At 30.3% G+C, this 16,578-nt stretch overlaps 1 protein-coding gene across 2 annotated transcripts in view; it reads left to right on the top strand.

The window, feature by feature from the left end:
- The first annotated feature begins 816 nt into the window (after window positions 1-816).
- Window positions 817-16,578, top strand: part of LOC143227839 (28S rRNA (cytosine(4447)-C(5))-methyltransferase) — a 31,146-nt gene continuing 15,384 nt past the window's right edge. Inside the window, exons 1-10 of one of the 2 annotated variants that reach the window (XM_076459136.1) lie at window positions 817-1,045; window positions 2,099-2,138; window positions 6,093-6,181; window positions 9,089-9,276; window positions 9,852-9,923; window positions 11,281-11,336; window positions 11,559-11,644; window positions 13,982-14,075; window positions 15,432-15,537; window positions 16,247-16,336. In XM_076459136.1, coding sequence (XP_076315251.1) covers window positions 937-1,045; window positions 2,099-2,138; window positions 6,093-6,181; window positions 9,089-9,276; window positions 9,852-9,923; window positions 11,281-11,336; window positions 11,559-11,644; window positions 13,982-14,075; window positions 15,432-15,537; window positions 16,247-16,336 — 930 coding nt within the window. In that variant the 5' untranslated portion in view covers window positions 817-936. The remainder of the gene's footprint in view (window positions 1,046-2,098; window positions 2,139-6,092; window positions 6,182-9,088; window positions 9,277-9,851; window positions 9,924-11,280; window positions 11,337-11,558; window positions 11,645-13,981; window positions 14,076-15,431; window positions 15,538-16,246; window positions 16,337-16,578) is intronic. The other variant, XM_076459135.1, reaches the window with a different exon arrangement.

The raw sequence follows: 16,578 nt of genomic DNA, 5'->3' as shown, positions 1-16,578 counted from the left end.
CTAACACAATTTTGAATGACGTAATATTCCTCAAAATTTCGTCATATATCCCAAAAATAGATCGACCGTACTGCAAAACATAGCTAATGACGTCGTCTGTGTGAAACAAATGACTGTTCAAGAAAATCAGCGGGTCCAGCTAGCCTACACCGGCCGCCATGCTGAAAATATTGTAAAATGATCATTTGTTTCAATTTATTTGTACAAGGGTGTAACAACAAACAAACTCAGTATGATATCGATCACGATTTTCTATTCTGGTTTTTCAAGACAATTGCTAGGGATTTGTGGCACGGGCCCCGTGTGGCAGTGTCTAACGATATTTCCGATCCTTCTTTAAAAAGGTTGGCACCATTGTTAATTTTAAACGGCTTCAAATAATGCGATTTTATTTTGTTGCAAAGCGAACAATGGATATTAGGACTAAATTTCAGCGTGCTAACCGCTATATCATACTATTATTAATGAAATGTTTTCATAAATTTAAATTCTTTACAGGTATCAATAACCTATCAGGTCACTGTGATTGGAAAGTATTATATGCCATAAAATGTTCTTTTCACATATATGTAAATCTCAGTTACAAAATGTACATTACACTTGTAAGGATTAAACTATCCAAAAAAGCAGGGGCTCATGTTTTATTTTTGGAAATAAAACATTATGTTAAAAAACAATTAACAACTATTTTTATAGGCTACTTTTACAATAGTAATACATAGTTATTGTTATTAAAGTATTAAAAGGAATAATTTAAAGTGCAGCAGATACCTGAACGCGACTATTTTGTTTTCAATGTTTGTTTTTCTCCATTGTCGCGTTAAAGCACCTGGTGGAAAAAGTTTATTAGACGGTTTGCAACTGTATACACGTGGGTTAAGTATATAACTTTTAGAGGATCTAACCTTTAAGTTAAACTCAAAGGTTTAAAAGATCATGGGACGAAAGGCAAAATTCCAAGAAAAGCCCCGAAGAGGACCAGGAAAGAAGACTAAAAAGCAAAAACCCCCAAATTTGCTTCATTTAGTTAGCACTAAGGGACAAGGTAAGACTCATGGTAAAATGGCATGTGTGAATAAAACTTACGTGAATACAAATCTCAGTTTATGCGCAAGAAAGTTAGGCCTAAATACCTGGTTAAAGACATTCAATAATAGGTTACTAGTTGTAAACTAATCTTATATTTTAAAGCAAATTTACAGTCTTGTTCATATGTTCAATTTCCACCTCTATGTATGTATATTAATATATATACCTGTAGTAAACTAATATATCTATAAGCAAATTGACAAGCGTGTTCAGATATTCAACATCCATCTCTTGTTGAATATGGGAATAATTTTAAAACCTCTATTAGAGTTTAGCATTCAGTTTTAGAATAGGCAAAGGTAGTATATAAAAGCCTTTTGATAGTATGGACTTAATTAAAGTATATTGTATGGTGCAGTGATTACATTCTAAATTATACGTGTAAAATGAATACGTTACATTATAGCTTTAAATATTTATTTTTACATAGCAGCAGTGTACATTAAAAGATGGCAGTGAACTATGATTATTAATATACATTGGTCATTGTAACAGTTGCATTATAATTTGAATTTATAAGTACAAAAAATATGAAAAATTTTAGGGAAAAGAGTAATTATATGGAGATTAATAAATGTTAGGTGATATCTCTTAAAGATATTAAAGAAGTAAGATTTTAAAAATGTATTTTTAGATTTTTTACTAGACTTTTGATGACTTCTGAAATAACTACAGTGGTTGCAAAAATCCAAATAAACCATGAAAAGTGAAGTGTGATCATGATTTTATTTCTTCAAACAGAAAATAATTTAAATAAGTAATTCTAGACTATTGAACTATAGTAATGTTGCAAGTTTTAACCATTTTTTTTTTCTTCCAGTTTTGATAGTCATTTAGAATATTTTTTATATTTCTGGGAAGACATTACTTTTGATATTGTTCACTGCCTTTACTTGTTAATGCATGCAGTTTAAACACACACAAATTAAACTGTATTTGGTTGTTAAATTGTTTTTTTTTTTTATCTTTGTGTTCATGATCTTTTTGGTTTTGTTTTTCTTATGTTTAGATGATACATCACAACCACTTACTAGAAGAGGAAAAAAACGGTAAGGTGTTTAAATTTTTGGTTCAAGTATCATTTGCTAATACAAGTTAATACTTGATTGCCCACATTTTTAGACTGTACAGAAACCCTTGTGGCCAGTTGTGTTTCAGAATTTGGAATTTTTTATGTTTTAGAAGAAATGTGTCATCCCAGAAGGGTCCAGGACAGCACCCCATGATCAGATATTAATACTGCAGCAAAAACATATGAATACTCACACTAAGTGGATTAAATAAAGACTACAAATACTACTACAGTTTATTTATAGAGTAACATACTGATAAATGGAATAGTGTTTCTGTTTTTTTAAATCATATACAGTGGTAGTTCTGACACCATATTCTTCAGTAAGACACCACACAGACTCAAGCTTCTGTAATAACTTCACTTTCTGCATAATTGATAACGTCAGATGCTTCCTTTTCCTTTTCTCACTGTTACACATTGGGGTGTCTGCAGCTCTTTTTGGTATTTTTGCCATGAAATTAAACACAAAGTCACAAAATAAAATCAAGAAAAAAATAGCAAACAGCAGACACCTGTGGACCAGTAGGAGCACTGAGACACAACTGATGCACCTGTCAGACTGCTCAGCAGACACGCGTCGTGTGACCACTAGGAGCACTGAGACGCAACTGATGCACCTGTCATACTGCTGGGCGCTAGGGCCACGCTGCCATGTCACACCTGAGTGATGTGGGTCAAATGGGTTTGGAGTTGGGTCAGCTGTTATACTGATGCTCCACACTCCAGGAAAAACCTTTTGGTTTTTGGAGTGTTTTGAATTTCAGAACTTCGGATATGGGATTGTGGACCTGTACTAATTTGTGCATATTGGTGAAACTTTGTAGAATGGATGGCAGCTACCTGTTGTGGAGAAACAAGTGTAAAGGCCTTTCAAAAGCCTTTTGTCTTCAAGTGCATATTCATTTTCCGCTTTGTTTTGGTTAAATATCAGTGTATATTCATGCATGTCAGTTATATAAAGCAGTTAGCCAGATAGCATTTTCTAAAAGATAAGAGCATAAGATACAATATGATAAAATCGTATCTTAAATACATACTTTTTCAACCTTAAAATTACATCAGATATAACTTGTATTACAATAATAACTTCTTATCTTGGTCATTTAGTTTTAAAACAGTATAGAAAATATAGAAGCTAATTAGCAATGTACTTTTTTCTATCAAAATTTGATTTTGTCTTATAGAAAGTTATAGTCTGATGGCTGAAACATACTTCAGATTGATATTACGTTATAAAAACTACATGTAAAGAGGATATGCTGGTAATATACCAGGGAATGGGTTGAAGGTTCATTCTATAGGTATAAAATAAGAAAAAAGTATTTAACACATTCTGTCTTCCAGTTGTTCCTTGTTATAACTTACTTAAAGTAGCTTAAAGTGAAAATTACATATCAAGAAAAATCTGGCAGTTAATTGAGTTTGGGTTTTGAAAAGTTTTAAGAGAAAGTCATAAGTTATATTTACATCTGACATTCAAAACACGTTATTTGTTTACTAATTAATAAGCTTAAAAGTATCTTAAGCATCTGCTTATAATTGTGGATGCTGTTAAATAATATTTAAAGAAATAAATGATCCTAGTGGATCTTGTGAATAGTAAGTTCACATATAAGTTTTTTATGAGTTATACGAGGGCTGTTCAAAAAATACGCGGACTGACGTCATAAAACAAAATGTACTTTATTTAGAAGGTACAGGTCTGGTACGCTTCTTTTGTAATGTCCTCCAGCTCCTTTGTCGCATTTGCCTTAATCTCGGGAATCGTCTCAAATCTTCTTCCTTTTAAGGGTCTTTTGACTTTGGGGAACAAGACAAAATCGCAAGGAGCAAGGTCAGGTGAGTAGGGGGGATGGGGAAGAACAGTGATCGAGTGTTTGGCCAAAAACTCACGAGTTCTGAGGGCTGAATGGGCACAAATTTCGCAGCAACGCGGTGCATCTTCAATTTTTCGGTCAAAATCTCGTAACAAGATCCAACTGATATCCCACACTCTTCAGCAAGCTCCCTGACAGTGAGACGTCGATTTGCCCGCACCAGGGTGTTGATTTTGACGACGAGTGGGTCGTCAGTTGACGTGGAAGGACGTTTAGGACGCTCATCATCTTCAATGGACTGTCGACCATCCTTAAAATGTTCATGCCACTTGAAACATGCCGTACGCTTCATAGCAACATCACCGTAAGCCGTGTTAAGCATAGCAAAAGTTTCAGTCACAGATTTTCCAAGTTTAACACAAAATTTCACAGCAAGTCGTTGCTCCTTCAGGTCATTCATTCTGAAATCCACCAAACGAAAAAATCGCACTTCACTTAAAACCACGTAGCTAATACACAAATGAAGATATCTGCAATCGGGAAATGGCGTCGTAATCAGCTGATCTGTGCAAACCTAGCGACACCAAGTGTTTTCCCCTGGAACAAACTGGAGCCGCGCAATTCAAACAGTCCGCGTATTTTTTATAACAGACCTCGTATGATGAATTTCATATAGGCTTTTTATAACAGAATTAAAAAGTCTTTAAAAAATAAGCATTCTTTTATAGCACTGACCATTGCAGTAGGCTAGAAATAACTAATGAATAAGGGTTTCTTTTCTCATGAAATTCCATGTAGACAGACACAGTAAGTGTCAGATTTTATATATATGTATGAGGCCAAATTCTTTACAGTTTGTGCCTACAGCTAGTTAATGATGAATATCAGCAATAAAACAAAAACTACACATTCTACTTGTTTTAAAATAACATATTAAAACAAGTCAAACAAATGTCCATTACAGTGTTAGTTATTACAAGTATTATTTATTCAGAGTCCACAGGCTAGTTTAGTTACTTTGAAACACTAGTTTACAAGATAAACGATTATTTCTGCTCTGTTATTACAATACATTTCACTTTAAAATCACCTCTATGATTGTTGGTTACCAGAGTTCCATCCAGAACTTTAAATAATTCTTTTGCGTGTATGTTTATCAAAGTCCACACATGCTGGTTCAATCACTTTAAAATACAATTGGCAAGATTATTTTTTTCTACTCCGTATATTCAGTACAATTCACTTCAAAAGTTGCCACTATATGTTCTTTATGGCTAAACTTGCAATCATGCTGTTTAGGCCTATCTTACTATACCTCTGAAACAAAATTTTCGAGGTATATTTATTCCCCAATGGAGGACTAGAACATTCCACACACTACAAGGTATTATGATGCAATAATATAACAAACTACACAAAATATGATTTAAAAACAGTTGCATAAACCTAAAACAAACTATCACTTCTAAAAATAACTAAGTTTAAAACTCTTACTATATTTAAACCATCTAAATCATAACACTTCTGTTAAACAGTTGTGTTTATCTAACAGTAAGCATTATGTCATGTCACTTCAGGTCATTATTGAACATGTTAGTTTCAACAACATTGACCAATTTAATAAACTTTCCTGCCACAAACACACAATAATGTCTTTTTTATTTAACTCCAGTCTTTTAAGCCCCTTATTAAGAGAGATTAGTCTTAAGCATAATGGTAGACTATTGGAGATGCTGTTAAATGTTGGTACACAGTAGCATGTTTTCCCTGTACTATCTTCAGTGTGAAATAATTCATTGTAGGTTTTGAAGTAATTGTTTGAACACAAATAATTTAACTAAATTTGACTTGTTATTTGAAGGTAAATTATTAAAAATGAATAAACAGGTTTTTCACTAGATCTATTGTGTACCCCAAATTAACTTCAAAAAATTCTAGAGCATCTTTATTTGATCATAGAATTTCTCCTAAATGTGAGTTTTGGTTATATGATAACTTTAAGATATATGTTATAAATAAGTTATTTCCATTCATTGCTTGATTTTTGCATGAATGTTGTGTAATCAGCCTCGGGATGGCTTATTATTTTTGATTATTTTGTTTGGGTTTAGTCTCAAAAAACTTCATCAAATTGAGGCCAAAAGGGTTACATCCAAGCAGAAGAAAGAACAGAAAAAACATGAAAACATTACATCAGAAGGTAAGTTATGCCTGTTCTGTTTTCAGTTGAATAAATTTTGTATTAAAAATAAAAATTGACCCTTGTTTTTGCTTGTCCTTAAACATATAAAATTATGGTGGTGAAAGGTTTGTTTATTTTTTATATTTTATAAGCAGTGTTTTTTGTTTTGTTTTTTTCAAAATGTTATCAGATTTATAAACAACTAGTAGAGCTTTTATTGTTTAGTATTTGTCAGTATATCTTACAAATTAGGAAAGCATTTTGATACAGTTATTTTATTTCTCAAAGTTAAAAAAAAAACTGGAAAAATAAAAAATGGTGGACATCAATATTCCACTATTTTCTGATATGTACAGTTTTTAAAATAACTCTTAAAGTTATATATTATTCATTATTATTTTTTTTCACACCCATGAAGATTATTTTTGCATTGTTAGTTTAGTATATTGATTTCTGAGTAACTTTGATCTCTTTTAAGTTCTCGAATCTCATGAAATATTACTATCACTAAAAATTTTGTTGATAGCAAAAGCTTCCAGCTTATTTTACAGTGTATTCTATTCATTATAGGCTGTAATTTACTTGTATTGATTTGTGGCATTATGCACTCCTTATCAGTTTGTGAAATTGTCTTCGTTAATTATTTTTTTTGTTTCAAAGTTATTATTAATGCTTATTGAACTATGACTGTGGCATCAAATTTCTTAATATATATTGTTCTATGTATGGATGTTTTTCTTTTTGTTCATTTTCAGAGATAGAATGAAAATTTGTACAATAAAACATAGCTTTGCCTAAGTTATTCAGGTTGATTGTCAAGTTGAAAAAGCCAATTTGGTAAAAGGATACAAAGTGTTAAACTTTACATAGTGTTTACTTTACATAGTGTTAAACTTTATAGTGGTTGAGGTGGAGATTTTTCTGCTTGGGACTTGAACCCAGATAGCTTTGTTAGGAAAGCATTGGCCTTGGAACACCAGTATAATTGAAGGTTTTGGGCTCGCATCCTTTTTGGGACAGATATCTGTATCCTACTGAGATGGATCTTCATATGCCCATAGTTCAAAGGCCATGTCACTGTTGGCTTGCATTCAAATGTAATTGAATGACTGTTTTATAAATTTGTTTTTAAATTTGGCATCAAATTATAGTATTATACATTACTTGGTTTCTTAATTTAAAAATAAATATTAAAAAAACATTTAAACAAGTGTTTTTTTTGTGTCGTGTGGTATGTTGAATCAGTACTGGTTCAAATGAGATGTTTGTGATGTTAAAATGTAAAGCCTGTAGTTTCATATTAATTAATAACTGAAATTACCAATATTGACAAGTTAAAATATAAAATAATAACATCCTTTCTTATCTGTTTGCTGAAATATTGCCTGTGTACTGAATCAAACACAGTTGTCCTGTTCATTTCTTTCCATTTTTGGAAATGCTCTCTTGTATATGCTTATTTCTGTATGTGAGATGTGCATTACCAGTTGTAAGCTCAGTATGTGCTCATAGTGGTTTTCTCAGCTATTTTCACGTTTTATGACATCATATTTTGAAACAAGACTTCAAGAAGGTAGGTTGAGTGTGTAGTTTACTGGAAATTTCATATTTCTTGAGGCTCAGATACAGCTTGGTTACTAAACTTGATAAATTATAGTGAAATTTTGTGGTTTCGATATAATTATTTATGGTTTTTGGTTATTTTGAATGTTATATATAAAACCTAAAAATACATTTAATTCGATATCCTCCACTTGCAAAATTTCAAAAGGCTTTAACAACCATGGAAAGTAGAAAACAAGTACAAAGGTGTTTGTAAGTAGAAGACATAATTGTTTGCTATACTTATTTAGTGTTGTATGTTTTAAGAAAAATAAATTTAGAACATATTTGCAAATAGTAATAATGTATATACATATATATTTTATTATAACTGATATGTGACTGCATTTTACAAAATACTAGTCCACTACAACACAGCCAAGACAAGTCACTTTGTAAAGACTGAAGGCCAGTTTCATATTATTGTATATGGTAACATGAGTACACATGCACTGTTCCATTGTAAATTTTGTGGTGTTAGGAAGCAATGACTGAAAGGTCAATTTTTAATAAAAATAATAAATATGTAATTTTATGACATTTTGTTATTTAGGCTTAATATTTATGTTTTTGAATTATAATATGTGGCCACTCTAGAAAAAAAAATGCATACTTTATATTTATTTCTTAATTTTTTATGGTGGTTACGAGATTGGTCAAATCTGTCAAACACATCTAGAGATTCCAATTTGATTGTAAAAATAATGGATAAAATATAAAAAAAAATGTTCTTATAAAACATTTGATAATTATTTGTAGGTTATTACGATTTTCACATGTGAAATTTGAAAATTTTGATGCATAAAAGTATTTTAAAATCTTAAAATGAAAATTATTCTACATGTTGGATAGTCAACATTCTGAAAGAAAAAGTTTTAGGAGTAAATCTTTAGTTAAAATAGTTTTAAGACATATTTTAAAAACCTGAAATTTTTAGTATGAAATCCTCATAATTTTTACTAATAATGTGCAAAATTCTGTAAAGGTATGAGTACATTATCAGAATTCATAATTGCTTTTTTTGAATACTTTCATAAAAATATTTATCTTTTTAATGTGGGAATCAATTTTTTACACTAGTTATGTTCTATATCTTGGTCAAACACGATAGGAATTTGATGAACTTGTGTAGAATATTATTCTGTCAGAAATGATTCGTGTCTGTTTTAAACAATGGACATACAGACAGATTTTCATATTTTTTGAGAGCGAAGTATAAATGTTGCATGGTGGAGATGTGCACTCTACTGTGTTGTTTTCTAGTTTTATTTGTATGAGTCACAAAATCTTTTGAGTGTGATATAAAAGTTTTGTTCTATCTAGGAGAGACTGCATCAGAATCAGATGTGGAAGATGATGTGGAAGAGAACCTGAAGGGTTTTACAGATCACAACCAAGAATGGTTAATCCCAAAAGGGAAAAAAAGAAAACTTGTTGAATCTGACCATGATGAAGATGTACTTGTTGAATCTGACCATGATGAAGATGGACTTTGTGATGACAATTTAGAGGTGTGGATTCTATATAGAAATTGAATACATAAACATCCTTAGCATAAGGCATAACTTAAATTATTATTTATATTTATCAAATGTATAGATATGTGATTGTATGCTGGCATTTTTTTTTAAACTATTTTATTTGGTATCATATAAATTAATAATTTTTCCGATGTTCACAATTAAAACAACTCCTAAGTGTTCATAAGTAATTAATATTCTGTAATAAGAGACCATGATGTAAAGATTTCCTCAATTAAGACTTTCCAAAACCTGAAGAATTTTTTTTCTTTGCAAAACAGTAATCTAAGAATGCATATGGCATTACCTTTAAATGCCAATGCTGGTATTTAGTTTTAATTAAAAAATATATTTAAATTAAAATATGTATTTTTTCAGAGATTATTACTTTCATTTGAAAATGGTGGTTATACATTATATTTTATAGAAGTGGTTTTAATATTGTTTTTATTATGTTTTCTATAAACAGTTGAATACTGTTATTTTATATTATAAATTTGTAATTTTTTCTGTTAGTCTTCTCTTATTGTTGGTGTTTTTAAACTTTTGATTTCTTTAATCTTTAGGATTTTGGAGGTCAAGACTCTGATGATGAATCAAATTCAGATAATGAAAACCAGGATGAGGAGGAAGAAGAGGTTATTTTGATTGCTTTTTAATTTTATAAATTTAGTTCATGTACTGTTTTAGTGTATTTTGAGTGGGAAACAAAATACAGGCTCAATTAGTGAAACTTTTTTATCATCAGTAAGTTTGAAGTGTGCAAAACAGTTAAACTTCAGATACTGGTGAGGGTGTGGTATAGTTAAAGATAATGAAGCAACCTCAAAACCAAAGTTTTGAAAAAATTTTCAACTGATTAGAGATTTTTTTTTGTAGTTTGTGGTGATGTTATTTTTCATTCTTAATAATATTTTTGTGTTTATATCTATTTAAGAACTATAATAACCTTCTATGACCGGATGTTTAGTATGGGTATTGAGTTTTAGCAAGTGTGGTAAATTATTCACTTGTAACTGTAAAATATTTTGATGGTGTTAAATTTTTTTATTTAACTTTGTTGTGTACAGACAGCACACACACATGAATACAAGATTGTTTATTTAAGACAAATTATACATATTATTAGATACAAATTGATCTTAACAAAGATAACTGTCACCATATTAAAAAGTGAAGGAATGTTTCACTAATAAATATTTCACAATCTTATTGATTGGACATACAAAATATATAATTCCCTGTGAACAGTATGAAAAGGTATTGTAACAAATGTGTTTTTTGTTTTTATTTTGGACATTTCACAGGGAATACAATAAAACAAATGCTATGAATCATATAACAGAAACTAGACAATATTTAAAAAGTCTGTAATGTTTGGTTCAATTTGGTTAAGTATTTTTGATGGTGAGTGTGAAAATAATGGAATATCTTTGGTACTCTAAATGATAGAGAGTCTTATATTAAAAATAGCTGTTAATTACTTCTATGAATAATGAAAAAATACTATTATTCTTTTTTAACTCTTAGTAAAGTGGAATATTAGAGTATACCTGACTTTTATTTGTTGTTCAATGTCAGGTAAAGGCTAAAAAAAATTAATAAGTGCTTAGAATGCAGTTATTATGTTAGTTATTGAATTTCACTTTATAAGTGTATGTTTGCAACTTGTTTCAGTTGGAGGGGTCTGTATTTAAATGTAAGTTACATAAAACTGACTTGTAGGTTTGACTTTGCATTTATTTTTGTCACAATATTTTAAATAATGTCTCTTGTCACTTCTATGGTGTACAATTTACATTTATTGTGTGAATTGTAGCTATGGTATTATCTTGTTTATTAAAAAGAATGTTTTAACACAAGAAATACCTACCCCAAATACTACAAGTGAACATAATATGTAGCTGGATCTGAATGTAAGTATGAAATATCATTTTATATAGAAGCCTTTATGGACTTTGAGAGGAAAATTTTATTTCTTTTTTCTATTGTTAGTTACTTCCTGTTGAGAAAGCTTCCAAAAAACTACAGAAAAAACAAAAAGAAATGAGGTATGTTTAGGTTTTGAGTTGTTTAACTTTAGTGCTGAGAATTATAAATTATGCATATGATGGCATCTAGAAATATCTGATTATTAGTTTTAAAAAAAATATGATTAAGTTAATAGGTTTTAAACCTGATGATGTTCCTGTAGTAGATGTTTGTGAAGTTTTAATACCTGTTGTCTTTTAATTTGTTTTAATCTTTTTCTTATTTTTAATATTTATTTGAAGGAAATTGGCAGACGATGAACTAAAAACAAACATTGCTGAAAGTGAAACATATGTTTTACCTAGTGGACAGGAAATTGAGAAGGATGATATCCTTTTTTGATTTTTAGCATATGTACATACATTCACTGTTTAATACATTAAATTTTCTCAAATAGTTTTTTTCTATGCAAATTTCTCTACTTCCTTTGTTTGCATAACAGTTTTCATTTGTACATTTTTGACAGACAACTATGGTGCCTATGAGTTCATTATCAGATGAGTCCAAGGCATGTTGAATTTTTTTTTTCCCCACATGGTCTTGGTCATTTTGACCAGCCTTGTAACCAATGTTCCTTCTAAGCTGCATGGCTGTTCAACAACCAATCAGGTGCCATGCACTTAATTATTTCAACTGTGCACATCCTCAGTATTGGTGAGGAGTCTCAACACACTGATGGTCTTGATGACCCTTGCTGTTGATAGAACTAAAATTCAAACACTAACTTGTAGTATTGCAAAACAGCCTAGTTATTCACTACTGAAAGACATTGGTAGTGCTCATCTACATATCACTCGATACTAGTGTTCATGAAAAATTAATACCACATGGATTAAAAAATTAGAGGGAACATTGTTTGTAACTAACTTTTAAAATGGTATGTGCATCTTCATGAAATATGGTAAGCTGTCAGTATACATTACAAATCTTCTGAGCACAAAAAGTCAAATTTATTAATTAACTATTTTTACTAAATATTAATTTTTGAATATCAGGAGACAGTGTTTATAGTCCAAATCACTCTGTTGAATGATTTAACACAAGTTACTCACGCGCATTCTTTGTATAGAAGTATTATTCATTATCTTACCTAAACCTTTAAAGTTTCTAAATTTTATATTTTAGATCCTTATTAGCAATAAATAAAAACTAAATGAAAACAAGAATTTAAGCCTACTTTTGTTTATACTGATGATACCAGTACACTAAATAATTTTGATTTGGTTAAATAGTGCATCTAAAAACAAAAATAACACAAAAACAAATTATAATTTAAATGGCTTCCTAACTATGACATAATAACCTTGCATAATTCTCTAAGCTTCTTGATCTGAATGCTGCGAGAGAAACTGAAAACAAAACATACAATACTTTGAACTGAAAACAACATAATATTGGATATAAATAATATAAAACATCAGTTAGAACTTGTGAGAGAGAGGTTGTGATAGGAAGGTGTGAGAAGTAAGTCTGACTTTCTAGTTTATGTTTCCATAGTCAGAGGAGATTGAAGGCTATAGAAGTTACGGTTTGCCTCAGTAATATCTATATTATGATGAGTAATTTATATTAAACTCTATACTTGGAGAGCGATGGTGAATAGGTTAGAGAATGAGCAAAACCTAGAAACATTTATCATGATACTCGGATTGAAACTTTATTTAAATGTTTTCTTTTAAAGTTAAGAAATTAAAATATATATAATATTAACATATGGTTTATTAACTATGTTGTGATGCCAGGTTTATTTGTATGCTTTAAAGTAGTGATTTTTCAATATAATATTAAAAGGTTGTGATATGTGCTCTTTAACCTACTTGTAGCAAGAGGGTTAAATGCCTTGAGCATTAGCTTTCACACAAAGGCCTTTTTAAATTATATTTTATGAGTTTTAAGCCACGAGTATAAGGTTTATCTTTTAAAATGTTATTGCAAGTACCAAACCGAGATCCGTTTCTGTGTTACAATTTTGAATTTTCAAGATTTTTAATGTGAAATAAGTTTATCATACTGAATTTTAACACTAATTGATAAGTTTTGGAAGATTTCAGGGCTATGGCTTGGTTCGGTGTAAATGTTAGAGTACAAAAGGTGTTATGAAAAGGATTTTATTTTCTGTAGATAAACCACATAAAATGCAGCAAACAAAGAAAAGTACACTTGTGGTGTTGATGATGTGGGTAAATGGACGTCAAATTATAAATAAATTAACAATTCAAGTCATTTTGCCAGTTAGAATGCTAGCTTGGGATAATATGCACATGTAGTAATATTGAAATAATTTTCTGGTGTTTGTTTACGATAAGAATTATTTTAAAAACTGATATTAATGGAACGTGCATTTTCTTATCATTTCTTAAACTCGTTCAATTATTAGAAGTAAAAAAAAATCCAAAGCTAGCAGTTTCTGATGATAAAGTGAATAAAGAAAGACCGTCAGCTTTTCTAGCTTCACGTTCATCATTTGATAATTTCATGAATGTTGTATACATTCAAGTGGATTTCTGGTTGTGTGAGTGACTAAAAGATGTCTAGTTATTGAAAGGTTAAAAAACTCTTAATGTTATATCTATTAACAAGTAATAATACCTATTGTACTGATTGAGGAAGTTTAAGAAAACTGGTTGTATATAGATGAAATAGAATACCCTTAACAAACATTTACCGGTTCAGTCTCCGGATCTGGCTGTCATCAGTCAAAGAATTAAAGATGTAGTTCATGTTCTTTCAGATTTTGCTGCTAGAAGAGAAGATGGAAGGTATGTCTTCACATTACAATAATTGTATTACAGATAATTCTGTCTGAAAAAAGGGTACAATTTGTAATTTTTGTTGAAAGATCTGTTTAATATTACTTTTTGCAGTGTTCTTCTTTTCTGTTTCTCTGTGGTTTTCAAACATAACTCTGACAATATTTTGTGTTTAAAATGTTTTAACTTTTGTAGTTTCTGTTTGGAATACTGTAAATTATTAAATTGCTAGCTGACTCCTACACGGAAAATGTTTGCTGTCACTTTATTATCTTTATTTGAATGGTATTTATTTAAATACAATATTTCTAGAATAATAAACAAAGTGTAGCTGAAATGTACAACTTCACTTGTATTTAGGTTGTACTTTATAAAACCTTAACTAATGTTAGGCCTAAATTTGATAAAGAGATGAAATAACACTACTACCATGTACATTTTGTTCATTAACATAGTTCTTACTAAACTATAGGTACTGAATACTATCGATTAATGAACTTATGAGGTTATTCTGAGACCTAATGTTATACCTTTTTGAAAACTTCAAGCTTTTAATGTTATTGTAGTAAAGGGTTAACAAATATTTTTATCTATTTGTTTTTTTGTTAAACCTTCCTTGATAGAGCAGTTGTAGTGATGTTTGTGTTGAGCTTTGTAGCTCTCTGATACAGTCAGGCAACAAGGTCTTGCACAGTTTTTCTGGGCAAAATTGTTACTGTGCATGCGTATAAAGTGTACTGACAACAGAATTATAATATGACAAGATTTTGGTGTCTGCTATTAGAATTCTGTTCTATTATTCCAGAAATACTGTATTTAAAATAGTACTGTTGGAATAAATACACTGATCTGTAGGTCTCTAATAATCCATTATGACGATACTTCATTTCTGTCTGTCACAATAATGCATACATGCATGTTACTATCTAACTAGGGATGTGTGTGCACGCCATTTATGTAAGATACACATGAATGTATATTATTATATATATTGTGTGTTTTTACAGACCAGCTAAGATATTTCAAGTATTATTTAGACAGGCGTACATGGTCTTCACCAGAGACTTGACAATATTTAAAAGTCTCTTCTTAGTTTTGGTTAGGTTTAAAAAAAATATTAAGAATATTTGTTTTTTCAAGTTTTCATGTGAAGGAAAAATTATGAATTTTTGAAACTATTATTGAATGTATTTCACATAGAATTCAGGTACCAAACATGTTTTCAGTAAATGCTGTGTAAAAACACAATTACTAAAATCAGTTATCACATTTTACACATTAATTCTATATCTGAAATGAAACTTTAAAAGCATGGAACAGCACCTCCAAGTGAGACATCAAATGAACCAATTGTTACTTTTGTAGATCAAGGAACGATTATGTGGATTTCTTAAGAAAAGACTTGTGTCTTTACTATGGTTACAATGACTTCATGATGGAAAAGTTGATGGAACTCTTCCCTACAGCAGAGGTAACTGTTGTTTCTAACTTTTATCCTTCCATATTTTATCTGTTGATGTGTACATGTCACAGTTTAAGACACATACTACCAAAGTAGTCTGAGGCCCAATTAATAAGGCCTTGAAGTTTGATATATCTATTTGTAAGATACGTACGTATTACGTATATAAAAATGTGTGTGTGTGTGTGTAAATTTTGTTTCACATTGCTTTATTTCTACTTGCTTTGATATACTAAGTATAATATTTTCTCTGACATCTAACATACTATATGGTTACACTGTGCAACGAGCAGGCATTATATGCTACAGAAAAGTGAGTACTCTGTTGATTTCTGTATTGTTATTCATTTTGAAACTTCTTTTAAAAATTGTTTTTTGTTCACTTACAGATTATAATTTGGCTTTTAGTCAAACAGTAACTGTCTAATTATTTATTTATGGCAAATTCAAAGTATGTTGTGTTTTCATGCTGTAGGTCAGTGTTTCCCAACCAGGGGTGCTCGCACCCCTTGGGGTGTGAGATAGCATTCCAGGGGGTGCAAGATAACATTTGTTTTGGCCACTTTCACCTTTATTCATAAATAAATAATTACTGTGAGGGGTGTGAGAACATATTAAAATGTTTTAGGGGTTTGGGGCATAAAAAAGGTTGGGAACCACTGCTGTAGATGCATTTGTTTGTTATTTTGATTTCTTTTGTTCTTTTCTCACTATACAGTTGATTGAAGTGCTTGAAGCTAATGAAGTTCAAAGGCCTGTCACCATCAGGACCAACACGTTGAAAACCCGAAGAAGGGACTTGGCACAGGTGCTTACAAGATAAAGACTGTGATATAGATTGTTTTATGTAGATATGTACTTGTGTATTGTTTATTTATAAAACTGTCTTACAACAATTTTCACATGTGATTCAATGGAAAAATATTTTTGGTTTTAAAGAATAAAAATTAGCATTTGGAAGTAAGAGTGTGGGTTGACCCCTTGATAGAGTTGGCAAGCTTTGAACCCGTGTAACATGCAGAATATTTTCTGCACTTTGAAGTGTGGCTG

Source organism: Tachypleus tridentatus, chromosome 10, assembly GCF_004210375.1.
Source record: "Tachypleus tridentatus isolate NWPU-2018 chromosome 10, ASM421037v1, whole genome shotgun sequence".
Classification (NCBI taxonomy): Eukaryota; Metazoa; Arthropoda; class Merostomata; order Xiphosura; family Limulidae; genus Tachypleus; species Tachypleus tridentatus.
The sequence above is the reverse complement of the archived record's forward strand: the minus strand, read 5'-3'. Positions and strand labels throughout refer to the sequence as shown.